The sequence below is a fragment of the Dioscorea cayenensis genome, chromosome 2 (genome assembly GCF_009730915.1).
Source record: "Dioscorea cayenensis subsp. rotundata cultivar TDr96_F1 chromosome 2, TDr96_F1_v2_PseudoChromosome.rev07_lg8_w22 25.fasta, whole genome shotgun sequence".
In the NCBI taxonomy this organism is placed as follows: domain Eukaryota; kingdom Viridiplantae; phylum Streptophyta; class Magnoliopsida; order Dioscoreales; family Dioscoreaceae; genus Dioscorea; species Dioscorea cayenensis.
This window is the reverse complement of record NC_052472.1, coordinates 20,463,256-20,480,905: the sequence shown is the minus strand read 5'-3', so window position 1 is coordinate 20,480,905 and position 17,650 is coordinate 20,463,256. Positions and strand designations below refer to the sequence as shown.

General features: G+C 38.1%; 1 protein-coding gene across 1 annotated transcript; it reads right to left on the bottom strand.

Annotated features, from left to right (window-relative positions):
• Positions 1-11,198: 11,198 nt before the first annotated feature.
• LOC120274393 lies at positions 11,199-11,693 on the bottom strand. The gene has a single exon (XM_039280958.1). The coding sequence runs from the start codon at positions 11,691-11,693 to the stop codon at positions 11,199-11,201; it is 495 nt and encodes a 164-aa protein (XP_039136892.1).
• Between the last annotated feature and the right edge of the window lie 5,957 nt (positions 11,694-17,650).

Genomic DNA, 17,650 nt, shown 5'->3' with positions numbered 1-17,650 from the left:
ATGCAAAAAAGCATAAGTGGAAAGACGGCCTCTCAAAACAAAGCCAAATAAAATGCTTAATTTTAGGAGCAACTGGAATCATCCACACAATTTTCCAACCCTCCCAATGATCATCAACACCATGTTGATTATTCAAGAAATGATAAACTGCAGATGAGATTTTAGGGGTAGTAGCATTAGGGCCACCAAACCCAATGATTGTTTTGAATCATGCTCAAGCGAAGAAAAAAATTCTTATCAGTCCAATCAAAATGATTACCAAAGAGTAATTGTAACCCCTATAAATCCCATTGATCGCCAGAGATAAGATCAGAAAAATTAAAATGGTCCAAGTCAATATCCATGTTGAGAAATGTGGGCTTCAAAGCGATCGAATATTAAATATCCAAGGATCCCATAAAAGAAAGTATTCACTGGATTAACGTAATTGATTTTCTGATAATGTCTAAGGAAAAGCAATGATTTGCATAAACCACGAAAAAAACCAGGGAGCACTTAGCGGGGATAGGGTCATGCCAAAAAATTAATTTTCCCATATTTATTAAGTAAGATGTCAACCCCACAAACACTCATGGGAGTTTAAGTATTTGAAAAACATTTTTTTGGACATAAGAGAATGCTTAGCAAGAACCAAATTCTTGATACCCAAGCCCCCCTCAGACTTACCTTCCATTAAAATTTTCCGACTCACATTATGGATGCCCGTTCCATTGCCATTCCTACTCCAAAAGAATTTACGCACCACTTTGGAAATTTCAGATAGAATAAAATTTGGAATATGATAGACAGTCAAAGTGTAAACTGGGACAGAGAGAAGGACAGAACTTATCAATATCTCTTTAGCCCTTAGGAGTCGGATGAAATTTATCCCAGTTAGAAACACGTCTCTTGATTTTTTCTACCATAGGCTGAAAAGTACGGGAAGACATTTTTCTAGGAGAAATGAAAACTCCTAAATACTTAAAAGGAAATTGAGCATGATTCAAATTCAGAATAGAAGCAGATTCTAGTTAAAAACATGTTTATTAAACCAAGATGGAAAATAAACATGAGATTTAGAGAGATTGGGACACCGACCCAGGAATTCTAGAGTAATGATATAAACAATTCGAATATTTCTAGCAACTTTGATGAGAGGCACGAGTGATAAGGATCAAATCATCGAGCAAACATGAGATGGTTGAAATTATCTGCAAATTGCTATTAAAGCCGAGAATCATATTATTTTGAAGATTAAAAATTAAGCATTGAAGTAAGAGTTTGAGACACTAGGATGAATAAATATGGTGAGATAGGATCTCCACGAGCGAATTCCTCTAGAAGAAGAGAACCAATGCAGTGGCGCTCACTGTTAACAAGTAATGAAAAAGAGCGGGGTCGAAGGCAGGAAGCAATCCAAGAAATCCAAAGTGGAGGAAAATTCATTTTAGCAAGAATGGCAAGAATTGCACTCCAATTGAGGGTATCGTATGCTTTTTCAATATCCAGTTTTATTATCATCCTAGGGGGGCTATGACTATCATTTTCAATCGAGTGAGCAACCTCTTGCAAAGCAATAATATTATCCATCGGACACCGATTTGGCACAAAACCCGCTTGTTCAAAACCAACAAGTTTATGAATAACAGCTTTTAATCTGTTGGCAAGAAGTTTAGAAATGATCTTATAGCAAACATTACACAAAGAAATAGGCCGAAAATCCGAAACAAACCTAGGCTTATCAATCTTAGGGATGAGAGCAACATATGTTCTACCCCAAGAAGAAGGCATACAAGAGGTTTTAAAAAAATGTTGAATAGCATCAAAGAGATATATGCCAACCACATTCCAAAAAATTTTAAAGAATTCAACATTGAAACCATCGGGTCCAGGGGACTTACCTGAGGAAGATCAAAAAGAGAACGGTGAACTTCCTCTAAAAGTAACATCCGAATGAGCAATGTTTTGTCGAATCGACTGACATAGGAAGATCGAGGAGGAAGAGCATCGATTAAGTATGACTGAATTGTTATAAGACTCGACTCCAAAAGATTTTTGATAAAAAAATTCATGAAGGCAAGATTAATGCCCTGAAGAATCACTAAAAGACATTGCCATTGCTATACTCAATCTGAGCAATAAAGTTAGAGTGAGAGCGAATATGACAAATAGCGTGGAAAAAATGAGTATTCTTGTCACCATCCAAAATCCACTGTAAGCGAGCGCGCTGAGCCCACTTAATGCTATTCTGGCGCTACAAGGCAGCAAGCTTGGCATAAAGATACATCAGACCAGGTTGATTATTAGGATCAAAATCCGAAATTTCCATACAACCAATATCCGCTTCAACTTTAGAAATCATAGCATCCAAATTATTCACCCCTCGAGCGAGACGGAAAAATGAGCTTAGAGCGAGTACGGGAAAGAAAATGAGTAAGCACTGCATGGGATTACCATGAGGATAAAAATCCCAAGCTTCACGAACACAGTTATGACAACCAAGATAATCAACCCAAAAATTATTAAACTGGAAAGTTTTCTTTTTAAAATTAGAGGATAAATTAATTGAGAGAAAGAGAGGAGAGTGATCCGAAAAAAAACGAGCAAGATAAGTTAGAGAATAGGATTTAAAGGTACCGTTCCACTCAAGATTAACAAGACAACGGTCCAGCCTGGCCCAACGACGAGCGGAGCCGTGTTGATTGTTGCACCAAGTGAAAGCAGAACCAACATATTTAAGATCCAAGAGATTATTACTATTAATAAATTCGTTGAAAAAATAAGATTTACGATTATAATTAGTGAAGGGGCCTCCCATGTGCTCATCTCTGGAGAGAATAGCGTTAAAATCTCCCAGAATAAGCCAAGGAAACCTAAGGGAAGAAAGCTTGGAAAGTTCATGCCAGAGATAACGTTGAGAAGAACAGCGAGAAGAGTTATAAACCACCGAAATGAGAATAGTTTTAGAAAATGAAGAGGAAACCACTAAATGTAAAACACGACAAGAAACAGCGATAGGAGAGACTTGACCGATGGTCTGAGTTCCAAAAGGATAAAAGATACCACTGAATAACCATCGGCAAGAATAGGCGCCCATTCCCAAAGCCTAGGAATTTTCTTAGAGAGCTCAACTCAGAACGAGTTAAGCGAGGAGTTTCAGACAAGGCAAAACCAAGAGAGGCTAAGCTTTCTGATGATCCGGAAGAGCCGAGAAGAAGTATCCCGATCTGAGATACCCCTACAATTCCAACAAAAGGATTTTAGCTGTATTCATAAAAACAAATTCGAAAAAAGGACAGAAACTAAAATGGTTAAGGTGAAGACTCAAATCAACAGAAACCAGAACCCTCTGGTTCCACCCTTCCCTTCTTAGGTGAAATCTCATTAGTGTTTGATCCTTTCCTGATGAGGGCTTCCCGTCTGACCTCCGATCGATCTTGAACCCGAGCGTCGTTGAGTCAGTCGGGACCGTCATCACCATCATCGGCATTTCATCATCGCTCATCATCGGTTGATCCCTCCCCACCATCACTATCCTCCTCCATATCACTGATTCAAAGGGCAGGAGGAGACTTGAGCTACAAAGGGAGTTATGCAATTGATTATGAGGAGGAGAATGAATAGAGACTTCGGAGACGGATGTACGCAAGATAGGGAGGAGGGAAACATTTCTTGGAAGATTAATCAGCTTTAAGGCTTCTCGGGAGTTACGAAAGGTAGCGTTTTGAGTGGGAGAGAAGGGCGGTGAATTGTCTTGAGCATTAATAGTTAAGGAGTTTTGTAATGAAGAGACGTGCTGCAAAGGGACTTCAGGATTAGGCAAGACAGGAAGATAGTGGGAAGGGTCAGATGGGTTACTTTCGATGCGAATGGTGGGGTTCTCCATGTTGGGATCAACGGCTAGATTTACCACAGGATCTTGATCAGAAGAATTTGTAACGGCACCAAATAAAGTGCCATCATGGGATGCGTGCATAGTGGAAGACCGCCGCCCCTTAGCGACACGGGATCCACCACGTAAGCGGTGCAAAGCAGTGCCTCGAAACTTGGTATTTTCAATCTCCTGACCGGCTGCGGAACGCGAGGACACGTGAGCACAGACGAGACAGGCGCCACCACCACGACCTCGAGCTCGGCCACGCCGACGAGAGACCAGAAGCCAAGGTCCAAACTCTGATCCCGGGTTATCATCCTCTCCAGGAACGAAAATAGGGTCAGCAGGATCCATGCATTGATCAACGTCATGCGAGACCAAGGGAGTATTCTCTACCGGCTCTCGTAAAACACGAGAGGGCAAAGAAGACTCACCGGCCCCCGACAACGATGGTCGGTTGCAAGACTTACTACCGTGACCAATGAGCCCACAGTTGTAACAAAATGTTGGTAAACGTTCGTACATCACAACAACAAACACCCTATGAACGTCATCTCCGATCCAGAAACCTCGGCAAAGAGGCTTCGATAAGTCTATTTCGATGCACACACGAGCATATTTGGATCTTGCCAATGAGGATGTAAATTCATCAATTTTTATAAGGTTTCCAAAATTACTGCCTATAGTATCAATAGTTTCACCGTCCCAACATTCAACAGGCAAGTTATGAAACTGAACCCAGATGGCCGCTGAATTAAGCTTAGCAAAGCTTGGTTCAAAGAAGGGTTTCCATGGAGATAGTTGAAGTATAATGCCATTTATGGTCCAAGGCCCATCAAGAAGAAGACTCTGCATCACTTTCTCAGAAGAGCATCTTATCAGTAAGAAACCATTGGGAAGATCGGAGATAAAGACCTCACTAATCATGACTCCATTTGTTCAGCCAAAAAGCGACTTGACTTGCTCAAATGGGGAGATTTCCCCAGCAGTTTTTCCGTAGAGAGCATATTGGAACTTCAAGCGGCCTACTGTTGATAGCATCTTTGTCCAAAGCGGACAAAAGCAAGAAGTGGAGGATTTGAGTTTGCTTAAAAAGTCAGGCGTTATGGAGTGGGGAATTGTCTAGGGTTTGAGTCAAGGGAGGAGGCGATTTGAGACCCACGATTTGGAGTGAGGCGGGAGGGGTGGCTGACCCCCGTTTGCCATAGCAAGAGGGGGAGCGGACAAACAGGGGGAACTCAGGTTGGCAGAGGGAACTCAGGTTGGCAGAGGGAAAGAGAAGAACGTTCCAAACTGAAGGATTTTGAAATGAAGGTGGTGTTGGTTGATGTGGTTGCTACTTCTTCAGCTCTCCGTGGAGTTCCTTGCATCGCATTGGCACCCAACATATTGTCTTCTTAATAATGCCACATAAAAACTGAAGATCAATAAGTAAATGAAGCACTATTTCTGTCAGTAATCAACATTTTCTGCAATCAATTTTAGATGTCCATCATATATTAAAGATTTATCACCCAACCCAAAGGCCATCCTCTATCTCTGCAATATGAAGGGCCTTCCACTGATTAGCTCTAGTAAAAGATTTCTGAAAGCAAATGTGTTGCCCTGAACAACCATATGTCATCTTTCTATGGAATCCATAAACCCATTATACAGTCCACCATTGGTGATAGAACCATTTATGTCTGGTTTCAAAAACAATGGCTTTCCACCCTCAAAATCAAACAACTACATAGATACAATAGATTTCACTCCATAAACAGAAGTAGAAAATAAGAGGAAACTTTTGGATAAAAAGTCTTCAGTAAGTATCATCAAGTAATATAATTTCCACACCTTTGGAAAAAAAAATCTTCAGTAAGATACACAGAACTAGAGTTCAACTAGGATATTGCGAACGGATGCTGGGGTTTAGTGTGCAAATATTTTTAGTCTACTAGCGATACTAATAACTATTTTTCATTCATCTTAGCCAAAAGAATTAGCATCCTTCACCATCTATAATGAATTCACACCCTTTTTTTTTGTGACAAAGATTCATGCTTAATATTGTTAAGATGATAAAGATATCAGTCAATAAGCAACCATAACAGAACACTTACAGTAAAGATGCTCATATAGTGTTCCATTTGATGTGTATTGGAAAACAAGCATCCTTGACAATGGTTTGCTTCCTCTGCAATGCGCCACCGACAACTTTTCTGTGTTCTTATTATTTAACCTTACATATTCTGCAACCTAAATTAAATATAAAGAGTTTCCTCACACAATGATCAACTCTAAAATTTCTTTTCTTGTGTTTTGTATCGTTTTTCTTCTTTTTAATGAAGTGGTTTAACCACCTTTTCAAAAAAAAAAATTCTTTTCTTGCACAAACCTCATTCTGAAACTGAAGCTTGAAGTAGATTATCCATTGATTTCTGAAATACTAAGCGGCAAAACAACGATTTTGGGCCCATTCATCATTGTGCCTTTGTAGACTTTACTGTCTGTAGAAGACCCCAATTATGGTACTTAAATCTTCACAAGCAACTTCAAGTTCCGGATTGCTGAACCTCAACACTTTTCAAGAACTCACTGTCTGTTTGAAGCATTATAAAAAAAAATCATTATTCTTCATCATCGATATTGCAAAATAAGTTAATAAGGGAGGAAATAAGACCATTGTGCTAACCGACTGATGTTGATATTTCATCCCTCGAACTCAATTGTTTTCTTATTAGGACAATGTTAGAGTGCTTTCTTTTGCATCTTTTGATAGCAGACACAAGACAAGTGATCATAGAGATAAGAATAACTGCACCTGTAGTGACTTCCAAAATCAGAAGCTAATTTGGTTGATCTGGCCTTTGGTGCCACATTGGAACATTCATAGGTTTCATTGGCTGCTCTGATTTTCACAGAGTTATGTATAGATGGAAATGAAGGCTGTTAATCAGAGTATACTGAACAAATAAATAAATAAATTGAAGAATGTCAAGAAATCTTGACAGAAGGCACCCTACAGACACCCTACATTGCTCAGTAGAACCGGGCTTGATGGACTCTTCATCTTAAAAACAATTCCCCCAGAAGTTGAGTCTGTACAAATGATCCAGTAAAACTGAAGTAAGTTTAGCGAAAGCTCTTAGAAGAAGAAAGAGAGAGTGGAACAAATGTACATTCCTTGAACACATTACATGAGTGACCCTTTGGGTCTACATATAGAACATGATAAGTATACATCTATACATACATATACATGCACACATACATATACAATACAACAATACATCTAACAAAAGCAAGCTTAAATATAAATTCATTTAAGACATTGTACCTTAGCAAATACTTGGAGACATGGAGGTATCTTCCCAGCAAAAGAGTTTTACGAACATTCAGAAAATTTGAGAGCAGTAGCCCACATAATCCAGTTCGATTTTCATAGGAAGGCATCCTGCCGCAGATAAATATATCAGAAAGGATAGCTGGAAGAGATAAATATGGTATCCAAACAGATAACAATCATCCATATGTTCTAACATTAATGTGGTAGCATTTGTTTCAAAGTTCATCATGTACTATCACCAAATTTAATTATACCACCAGTCAACCCATTAGAATGAAAAATCTCAGAAAAAATTTCAGACTCACGCCAGAACAAACCATTAAAAACAAGGCAACTTATTGAAGGGAATTTAAGTCTAAGGAGTATATTTTTTTCTAAATTTTTGTGACACTGGTCAAATCCCCTAACCCAGAACGAATGGGCCAAAAAATTGATTCAAGCTCAAATCCAGCAATTTGAGGTTCTTCAATAAGCTAATTTTTTGTGGGATTGATCCAAGCTGCATAAGAACATTATGTTAGAGAAGAAACTCTTTGCCCAACTCTGCAACTGCAAAAAAAATAGAAATAGAAAGCAATGAATCAATTACATACAGCTCTTTTAAGATATCCAGTAAGCCAAGCCCTAGCGCCACAAATATTAAGACCACTTCAACTTGTAAGCTGGTCTGATAACCTTGCTCCTAATAATGCTTTCTTCTTCTTTCCTGTTGCATTAAATTATTGGAGACGGATTCCAGCCTTGCAAGAAATTATTAGATACCAGAGTTTATTGGGAAACTCTCTAGTTTAGTGGAACATTAACAAAACCCATTGGTAACTTATGCAAGTTAAGGACTTTAGATTTAACTAGCAATTTTTTAGATGGAGGAGTTGATGATCTTGTGAATGGCTTGTCCAATTGCACAGAGAACAAGAAATCCATTAGACATGGTTTGATTTCAGAGAACATGGATGGTTCAATCCAACTAAGTTTGGGAAGCAACAGATTTAATGGGACTGTTCCAGAGAGCTTGAGTGGATTATCAAAACTGAGACTTTTGGATGTCGCAGCAAATTCATTCGTTGGTAATTTAACTGAACACCATTTTGCTAATTTAACAGACTTGCTTTACATGGATCTCTCTTGTAATTTGTTGCAGCTGAATGTGAGCAAGGATTGGGTGCCACCCTTTCATGCTGATACTATCCTGATGTGCTCTTGCACAATAAGCTCCGAGTTTCCGACTTGGCTCAAAACTCAAACAGGGCTTGCAAGTCTATGTCTATCAAATGCAAGAATTACTGGCAATGTCCCGACATGGTTTTGGAATTTATCATTAATTTCTTTGGCCCTTCTCAATATATCACATAATAATTTAACTGGAACTCTACCTACTTTCCGGAATTCTGTCTTGGAGGTTATTGATCTGAGTCATAATAAATTTGAAGGTTTGATACCTGAGTGGAATTCCCGGCTTTGATCATTGATCTCAGAAACAACTCCTTATTTGTTCCTATTCCATTATCCTTTGCTTCAGCAAACCAAATTAAAACTCTATCTTTATCACATAAACATATTAATGGCAGCATTCCATTTTTTTTATGTAGCCTCTCTACTTTGATAGTGCTTGATCTATCTAGCAATAATATGTCTGGAGAACATCCGCATTGCTGGAATCCGTTATCATGGTTAGCGATTATTGATTTATCTAACAACAATTTCTTTGGCAGAATTTCAAATGCCATTGTGTCTCTCACCAATCTTCAATCTTTGCATTTGCAAAAGAATGGCCTATCTGGGAATCACCCTTTTTCGTTTAAAAATGCAAACAAATTGGTGGTTCTTGACATTGGTGAAAAAAAGATTTCTGGAATAATACCTTCATGGATTGGCAGTCTTGTATCATTAGTAATCCTTCGCTTGAGATCAAACTTGTTTGAAGGTTCAATACCAGAACAATTATTAAAACTCTCATCTCTGCAGGTTTTGGACCTTGCACATAACAACTTCTCAGGTGCTATTTTTCCACATTCTTTTGGAGATTTTAAAGCCATGGTACCAAGTTGCAGTGAAAGATCCCAGCTCTTGATTTCCAAATATGATCAAGTAAGCATTTGGAGTAATACTTCATTTTCTGATAGATTTCCATCCACATATAATTGCTTGGAGTCTCTGGTGATGATAAGTGTAAAGGTGCAGCAAAGGGAATACACGAAGGTGCTCTTACTAGTCATAAGCATTGATTGTCAGGATCCAATTGTATCAATATTGCTCTCACAAGTCTTCTCCTTTGTAACTCTCAGTTGTTCTCAATGTATGAACTGATAATAAAGAAGAAGAACAGAGGATATGAATTCACACTGAAAAATAGTTCACTGATTCATTCATTCAATTACTGGGCATTTATACAAACACATGAATGACATGCCAATCTGTTGTTTACTTCTCTGGTTTCTTCAATAAATTCGTGGTTTATCCACTTTATTCATAGTTAATATAACTTCAGAAACAAATTTTAGGATAGGCAAGGTGACTTTGAAGCATCTAGAATCCATGAGAGTTATTAAAACTTCAATAGATAAGCCTAAGAAATGCTTCCAATTATTCCAATCATCCAAAGAGTTATTAAAAGCCTCAACAGAAATACTCATCCTTGGAGTGAATATGTAGCAGCAGGAGGAAAACAGAGGGGCATGTAACAGAGGATTGTTGCCTCACAAACATCTCTGCACAAAATGAACTGATAAATGAAAGTAGCTGGATATTAACATGTATTAATGTTTCAGACAATGCTTATCATTCATGATGAAATATAAATGTGTAGAGAATGTCAACTTTCATCTATATAATTTACCCAAATTTAGCTTAATCTGCATTTATGAGCTGTTTTCATATCCAGGAGGCAACATAGAATGGAAAATTTTAGCCAATGTAGTAAATTTAGATATAAAATATTGGCAAATGAATCCTATGAAAACATTCAGTATTCTTCATGGAGAACATCAATCACTTCTTTTCAAGCTTTAAAAGGGTTGTTTTATGTTAACTGCCAACCAGGAATAAAAAAAACTAAGGCATTAACAACCATTAACTTTAGTAGAGAACTTTAACCATTTGCTTGCATAAATAATTATTTTAGCAGAAATTTGTATGTACCTTTATAATAGACTTTCAGAAAATATTATTTGATTGTATGAGGCCCTTAAACTGTCAACCTTTTATGCTTAACATTTAACAGAAAACTTTAGAGAAAATAGTTTTATCACCATAAGTTGATCATGTGATGCAGCCAAAATAAACATCATACAATTAAAACATCAGTCTAAATATGAAGTACATAAGATTTATAGTTTCAGCTTCTCGGAATGCTTGACTTCATGTGAAATTTATATATTCTAAACGTAAAGGGAATAGCAAATGTTGAAACAGGAATTGAGGGAGGTTTGATTCTAATGCATGCATTTAATCTGCCATCCCATAGATACCTTCTTCCTTAAAAATTCAGGATCAACAAGAGCTGTACATATGCATCTAAGAAAAGAACACCACAATTTGACATTATAAGTAAATTAAATTTATCATATGCTCAACCATTAGTATGCTTTCTATATAACCAAAACTGAAAATAATCATGAACGTAATTGTAGCTGCTAACAAAATTTCTAAAAGAAATTGGCCTAGTCAAGTCAACTAATCAATTATTACACACCTTGCTGGTCAAGTCCAAAAAAAAAATTAGTTCAAAGCCTACTTAATTTTGGACTTTTCCAACAAAAAGCTTTCCACACGTATACTTTCAAGAAGTTTGAAATTTATATATGTGACTAGCGGTCTTTTATGTCTTTGATTCTTTAAAAGTTTTTTTTTTTTTGAAAAAGTGGATAAACCACATTCATTAAACTGAAAAAGGAAGATAATCCACTAGCAGTGGAAAGATACAAAAAGCCAAAAGGCAGAAACCAACAACTAACAGAAGAAAAAATACAAAACAAAGCAACCTCTCCCAGCTCCAAGGGCGGGAGCAACAACTACCAATTACTTAGCTAAGTCATCCTCGCCAGCTCTAGTGTTGTCAATCAAGAAATCCAAACTGTGTTTAGCAGTGGCAGTCGGCTCGTTGAATCTTGCCTTTTTAGACTCAGGAACTGCATCAACCCAAAGCAAGAACATATGAATAATTTTGCGAAGAATGATTGAATGTGCAGAAAAGGATTCTCTAAAAATTCGCGCATTTCTCTCCAACCAAACATTCCAGAGTAAAGCACGAGAAATAAGATGCCCTACATCCCTCACACTGTTCGGGAGTTTGGGTCTCCAACGTTCCCACAAGTCCTGAACTGACCGGGGGAACGATGGAAGCCGAAAAGTAGAAGTAAGAAAATTCCATAAACGAATCACAAAAGGACAAGCATGGAAGAGGTGATCAACTGTCTCTTCGTCCGCAAAACACAAGACGCAAGTTGTAGTGAGGAGACGATTACAACCACGAGCAGCGAGTCTGTCTAAAGTAAGAATACTCTTATCCCACATTAACCAGTTGAAAATACAGATTTTTTTTAGGGGCAGAGCTACTCCAAATCAAGTTAGTGGTTTTGCACATAACCCCTCCATGCTTAAGAAAGCAATAGAAAGATTTGACCGAGAAAGGCCCATTAGTTGTCAACTTCCAACTAATAATGTCCTCTGACCCAGGAGAAACCGAGTCAACAAGGTTAGGGGGGTCCAAGTCTGACCTTGGCCCTCCCTAATCCACTGTGATTGCAAAAGACAAGCGAGCTCAAAAATAGAACCTGACGGAGAGTTATAAGCTCTGAAAGTTTCTGGCCATAGATGTGCCGGAGCACGATTGTCGAACCAATTATCAAGCCAAAACAAAGTCGCCTTACCATCCACCACTTTATGGTCGATACAAGCTCTAAAGGTGGACCTACTCGCCAAAATTCCATTCCAAACAAAAGAGCGTCTACTCGAGGGGCAATTGTGTAAATTCCAATGTGGAACATGATGGAAATAGTTGAAGAGTACTACCCCTTTTCCGCTCCACGGTTGATCATTCACTACTTTCCACCACCATTTACCGAGGAGAGCCACATTGAAATCTCTCAGATTTAAGATACCCCAACCCCCGTGTTCTCTGGGTCGGCAAATACGATTCCAATTAACGAGCCGCATCTTAGGTTTATCAATGTCAGCCCCCGACCATAGAAAGTCTCTTCTGATTCTATCTATAGCTTTGATCACCCAAGAGGGGAGTTTAAAGATAGACATCCAATAAGTAGGTAGGGCAGAAAGAACAGAATTGATTAAAGTTAGTCTACCCCCTAAGGACAAAAGTTTAGATTTCCAGGAAGTAGGTTTTGATCTGAATTTAGCAATGAGCACTTCCCAGTCTTGTCGATGAGGCCGTCTTCCAGAAATCGGGATACCAAGATATGTTACTGGTAGAATATCCTTAGAGCAATTCAAGGTATTCACCAAACTCGGCTCGGGAAGAATATTGCGAGCTGAGGAGAACATGCAATTCAAGGTAGTGTTCTGTTTTTACTGTAATGACGGTAATGATAAGTAAGCATTGTGATCATCTTGATTTTTATAAAAAAAACAACAAAGGGGTATTTCCTGGTTCACATCATGCTCATTCTTCTTATTGCAAGATAATTTTTTTTGGACACATGACTTTCACCTCTGAATTTAGGAATGAGCTCGAGTGTGAGAAAACTTAGATATCTGAATAATAATAATTATTATTAAAAATAGTTTTTCAACAGTAAGGACAATGATAATTAATATAATAATAATAATTTCTTGAAATTGAAATAGTCTAAACTAGACTTGTTATGGTGTAGTTAAAGCAAATAGTGCCTCACAGCATTTCCACACGTTTTAGCTGACAAACTCGCAGCTCATGGAAGATCTTGTCATGATATATCCCTGTTTCATCACCTCCCTAGATATGAAATGTTTCAAGCATAACTGTTACTGCTTCTCTTAAGCCCTTTGTTGTTTAGCTTAGCTTTTTTTAAACTGTCTTAATTGGTGGTAGTCTTGTGTTAAGTTATTTTTGTGTTTTTAGTTTTTTTCTTTCTTTCAATAAATTAGCTACTTGGTAACTTTTAAATGTCACTTATGACTTAAATCCATCATTGCTTTGAGATGCACTCATATTCTATTTCAAAAAATTTCTTAGAAATTTTATATACACTAACTCTTATTAAAATTTCTAAATCAAGTTGGTTGAGTCAAGTCAACTAATCAATTATTGGACCCTACATCTTATAGGGTCAAGCCCATAGAAATTAGCAAGCTATATATGAAGCTACTTGAAGTATTTTTTAGATGGTAGACATGCATGCCGCATTTAATTTGTTGAAAATGAAATGGTTTAAACATAACTCGGTATGTGTACCATTACATTAAATATAATCAAAGTCTCGCGTTTATCTGAGAATCAGACATTCCAACATAATGGACAAGTTGAGCCAGTCAATGCAAAGGTGAGCATGCTCATGTTTTGGGAAAGGGCAAGCTTACCCTAATTGCTTCGGGTGCGCTCATGTTGAAACTAGGATAAGCTATCTTTACTAAGGCAGAAGATATGATGAAAAATAATTATAAAAACTAAAATAGATAATATATATCAACAAAAGTAAATTTAAAATTAAATAGATATTTTGATGATATAGGAATACTTCTAGAGTTTTAGACGACCTCCAAGTAATTTTCTTTGTAAGCTATCAATTTCACAAAATACGTATGAAAATATAAACAATTATGTTTTTTTTTTCTCATGAAAATGTTGTCAGGGTATATATGTAAAAGCCCCTTTTAATAAATCTACTTATATAAGGCATGCATTTCTTCTATCCCATTCACACAATTCTCCACAGACACTTGTCAGAATTTGTCTCTTTGATCTCATGGCTTGTCTCTTACCGTTTGTTTTGCTTGCTATCCTTGTTGTTTCAGCATTCTCTCCAGCTTATTATGTCCACGGTATAATAAGCTGCATTGAGACTGAAAGGATAGCCCTTCTCAGCATCAAAGCATGTTGGGGTCCAGCCCATTTGTTGGGTTGGATGAATAATTGGGCTCCAAGCCCATGATGAAAAAAAAAGAAAAAAAATGAAGCTAGGTCAATAGTGGAGAAGATGGAGGGCAAAGAGGTAACTTTACAAGGTGAAATTTTTCTCATTCCTTGGTAATGAGAATAGGTTATGCTGGTGATGAGGGTTATTATCCTGAAGAAGTGAGAGAGGGAAGACAAAGAGGGAGAAGAAGGAGAGAAGGCTAGGGCAAGGAGATCGGACAGCCAAACCTCGCCGGATCTCACTCAAACTCCGGGAGAAGACTCCTTGCAAGAAGCACTACCTATTGATTAGGTTTGATCCTTCTTTTTTTCTCCCTACTTGTTGTTTGTTAGCCATCTTGATGATGATGATGATGATGATGCTTGTCAATGAGAACTCTTCTCTCATGAATGTCTTTGTCCTTGTGCTTGTAAACCTCTAGTTAGCTAGAGAAGATCCATTGTAATTCTTTATTGACCTAGTGGATACATGTTTAAGAGGCTCTAAGGAGTCCCGTGGTTTTTCCCTCGATTTGTAGGGTTTCCACGCTAAAAATCGTTGTCTTGAATCTTTGTTTGTTTGTTCATCTCATTCTAACATGAATGAGGGGTTTGATAGCATTTTATGAGTTGTTTTGAAGCTTTGAAGCCTTGTAGAACCCTTGGGAGGAACATTGAAGCCTCAAGGAAGACATTGAAGGTTTTTTGCAGCTTATGCGGGCTGCATACGGGCCACACAAGATCGCTAGTGAGTTTCACGGGGTGTATGCGGGCGCATGAACCCCGTAAGTGAACAGTGCGCCTGCATACCAACCGCATAGTTTTGCCAGTGAACTTCACGGGCAAGTGTGCACCCGCATACCGGTCGCATGTGAACAATAACAGTGAACATTAACAGTACTATAGTAAATTCCGCAGTTTTTCACTGTTGCATTTCAAGTCAAACCCCCAACAAAGCAGGCATGTGGAGTAACCACCACCACCACAACAACAACAGCAAAAGCTTTCTCTCATCTTGGACTCGGTCATGACTGCACGTAATTGAGGGGAGCGCCCCGCAACCATGAAACAGGTCATATCATCAAGCTTGATCTCCAATACCCTTATAATTATGATCCCTTTAATAGAGTGATCGGATACTAGCAAGTAAGTTGAACTCTTCTCTCATTCAGCTTCACCATTTAAGGCACTTGGATTTGAGCATGAATAACTTTAGTGACTCCCATCCCGGACTTTCATTGGCTCTCTTGCCAACCTTGAGTACCTTAACCTCTCTAATGTCAATTCAGTGGAATCCTTCCTCATACCTTTGGAAACCTATCATGCTTGCGATATCTTGATCTTAGTTTCAATGATTTTCTACAAGCTAATGACCTCCACCGGCTCTCCGAATGACTTTTTTTGCATTACCTTGACTTGAGTGGGGTGGACCTTTCTAACGCTCATGGTTGGCTTCATAGCATTAATATGCTCTCTCTCTTCTTGTCTTGAAACTCTCTTATGCCGGCCTCCAAACCCGGTGGTATTCATGATACTACTCGCTTCATCATCATCTCAACTTCACATCTCTTCTTGTGCTTGATCTTTCTTGGAATTATTTCTTCAACATCACTCGCTTCGATGGGTTGTTCAATCTCAATAGCCTTGTTCATCTTGATCTTTCAAATTGTGCTCTGCATGGTAAGTTGCCAACAACCATTGGTAACTTGAGTAGTTTGAGAGTCTTGAGCTTGTCTCAAAACCATTTTGGTGGAGTGATTCCAGAGTCCTTGGGAAATCTTGGTAGCTTGGAGAAACTTGATTTGTCACTAAATGAATTCAATGGAAGCATTCCTGAATCTCTGAGCAATCTTACAAATTTAGTGTACTTTGATTTGTTCTATAGCCAAGTTCAGGGATTAATGCTTGCAAGCATTGGGGATCGAAGAAACCTGCAATACTTGGATTTGTCATGGAATATGATCAGTGGACCAATTCCTGAATCCTTTGGCAATCTCACTCTATTGCAGCATTTTGGTGGGGATGGTAACAATATCAGTGGCAAATTGCCTCGAAACTATAGGAAATCTTGTTCATCTTCGCTTTCGACGTTGTTTCAAAAAATATGATTGTAGGGGAACCGCCAGGGAGCATTGGAAAAACTCACAAGCTTGACGAGTGCTTTTATCTATCAATGAACAACATTAGTGGAATATTGCCAAAAATCCATGGGGAACTTATGCGAAGTTACGATAGCTTAGATTTAAGTAGCAATTTAATCAAAAGAAGAAATTGATGATATAGTGAACGACTTTTGTCTAATTGCCCCGAGAACTACATAAGAAATAGTTTTTGTTTTCAGGAGGACACGGATCATGGTATGAGCTACTTAAATTTGGCTGAACAACAAATTTAATGGAAGGGTCCCGAGAGCATAGGTAGGTTAGCTAACTGGGAACCTTACTACCCGTGAAAATTCATTTGTTGGCACTTTAGTTGAACACCATTTTGCAAATCTAATGGACTTGCAGTGGATGGATTTCTCCTATAATTTGTCTGCAGCTTAATGTGACCAACGATTGGGTGCCTCCTTTTTATGCTCGATACTATCATGATGTGCTCTTGCGAATAAGCTTTCGTGTTTCCCTCGCTTGGCTTAAAAACTCAAACAGTGTCGGGGTTTCTTTGTCTATCGAGGTCGAAATTTCTGCAATGTCCCAACATTGTTTTGGAATTTATCATCCAATCATTTGCGCTTTCTCAATATATCACATAATAATTTAAGTGGAATTCTACCTACTTTGCAACATTCCTTCTTGGAGTTTATTGATATAAGCCATAACAAATTTGAAGGCTTGATACCTGATTAGAACTCCTCGGGTTTGAACATCATTGATCTAAGAAACAATTCTTTATTTGGTCCTATTCAATTAAGCCTTGCTTCAGCTAACCAAATTCAAGTTCTTTCTTTATCACATAATCATATTAATGGCAAGATACCATTTTTTTCTCTCAGAACCTCACTATTTTGAAACCACTCGGATCTATCTAGCAACAACATGTCCGGAGAACTTCCACATCGCTGAATCAGTCATCATTGTTAGCAATTATTGATTTATCTAACAACAATTTCTTTTCGCGAGATTCCCCGAAGCCATTGTGTTCGCTCACCCATCTTCAATCGTTGCATTTGCAAAAGAATATCCTATCTGGAAATCTCCCTTTGTCTCTGAAAAATGCAAAAAAATTGGTGGTTCTTGACATTGGTGAAAACAGAGCTCGAACAATACCTTCATGGATTGGAAGTGTTGTATCATTAGTAGTCCTTCGCTTGAGATCAAACTTGTTCGAAGGTTTAATACCAGAGCAATTATTAAAACTCTCATCTCTCCCGGGTTCGGATCTTGCATGTAACAACCTCTCGGTGTCATTTTTTTCCTCA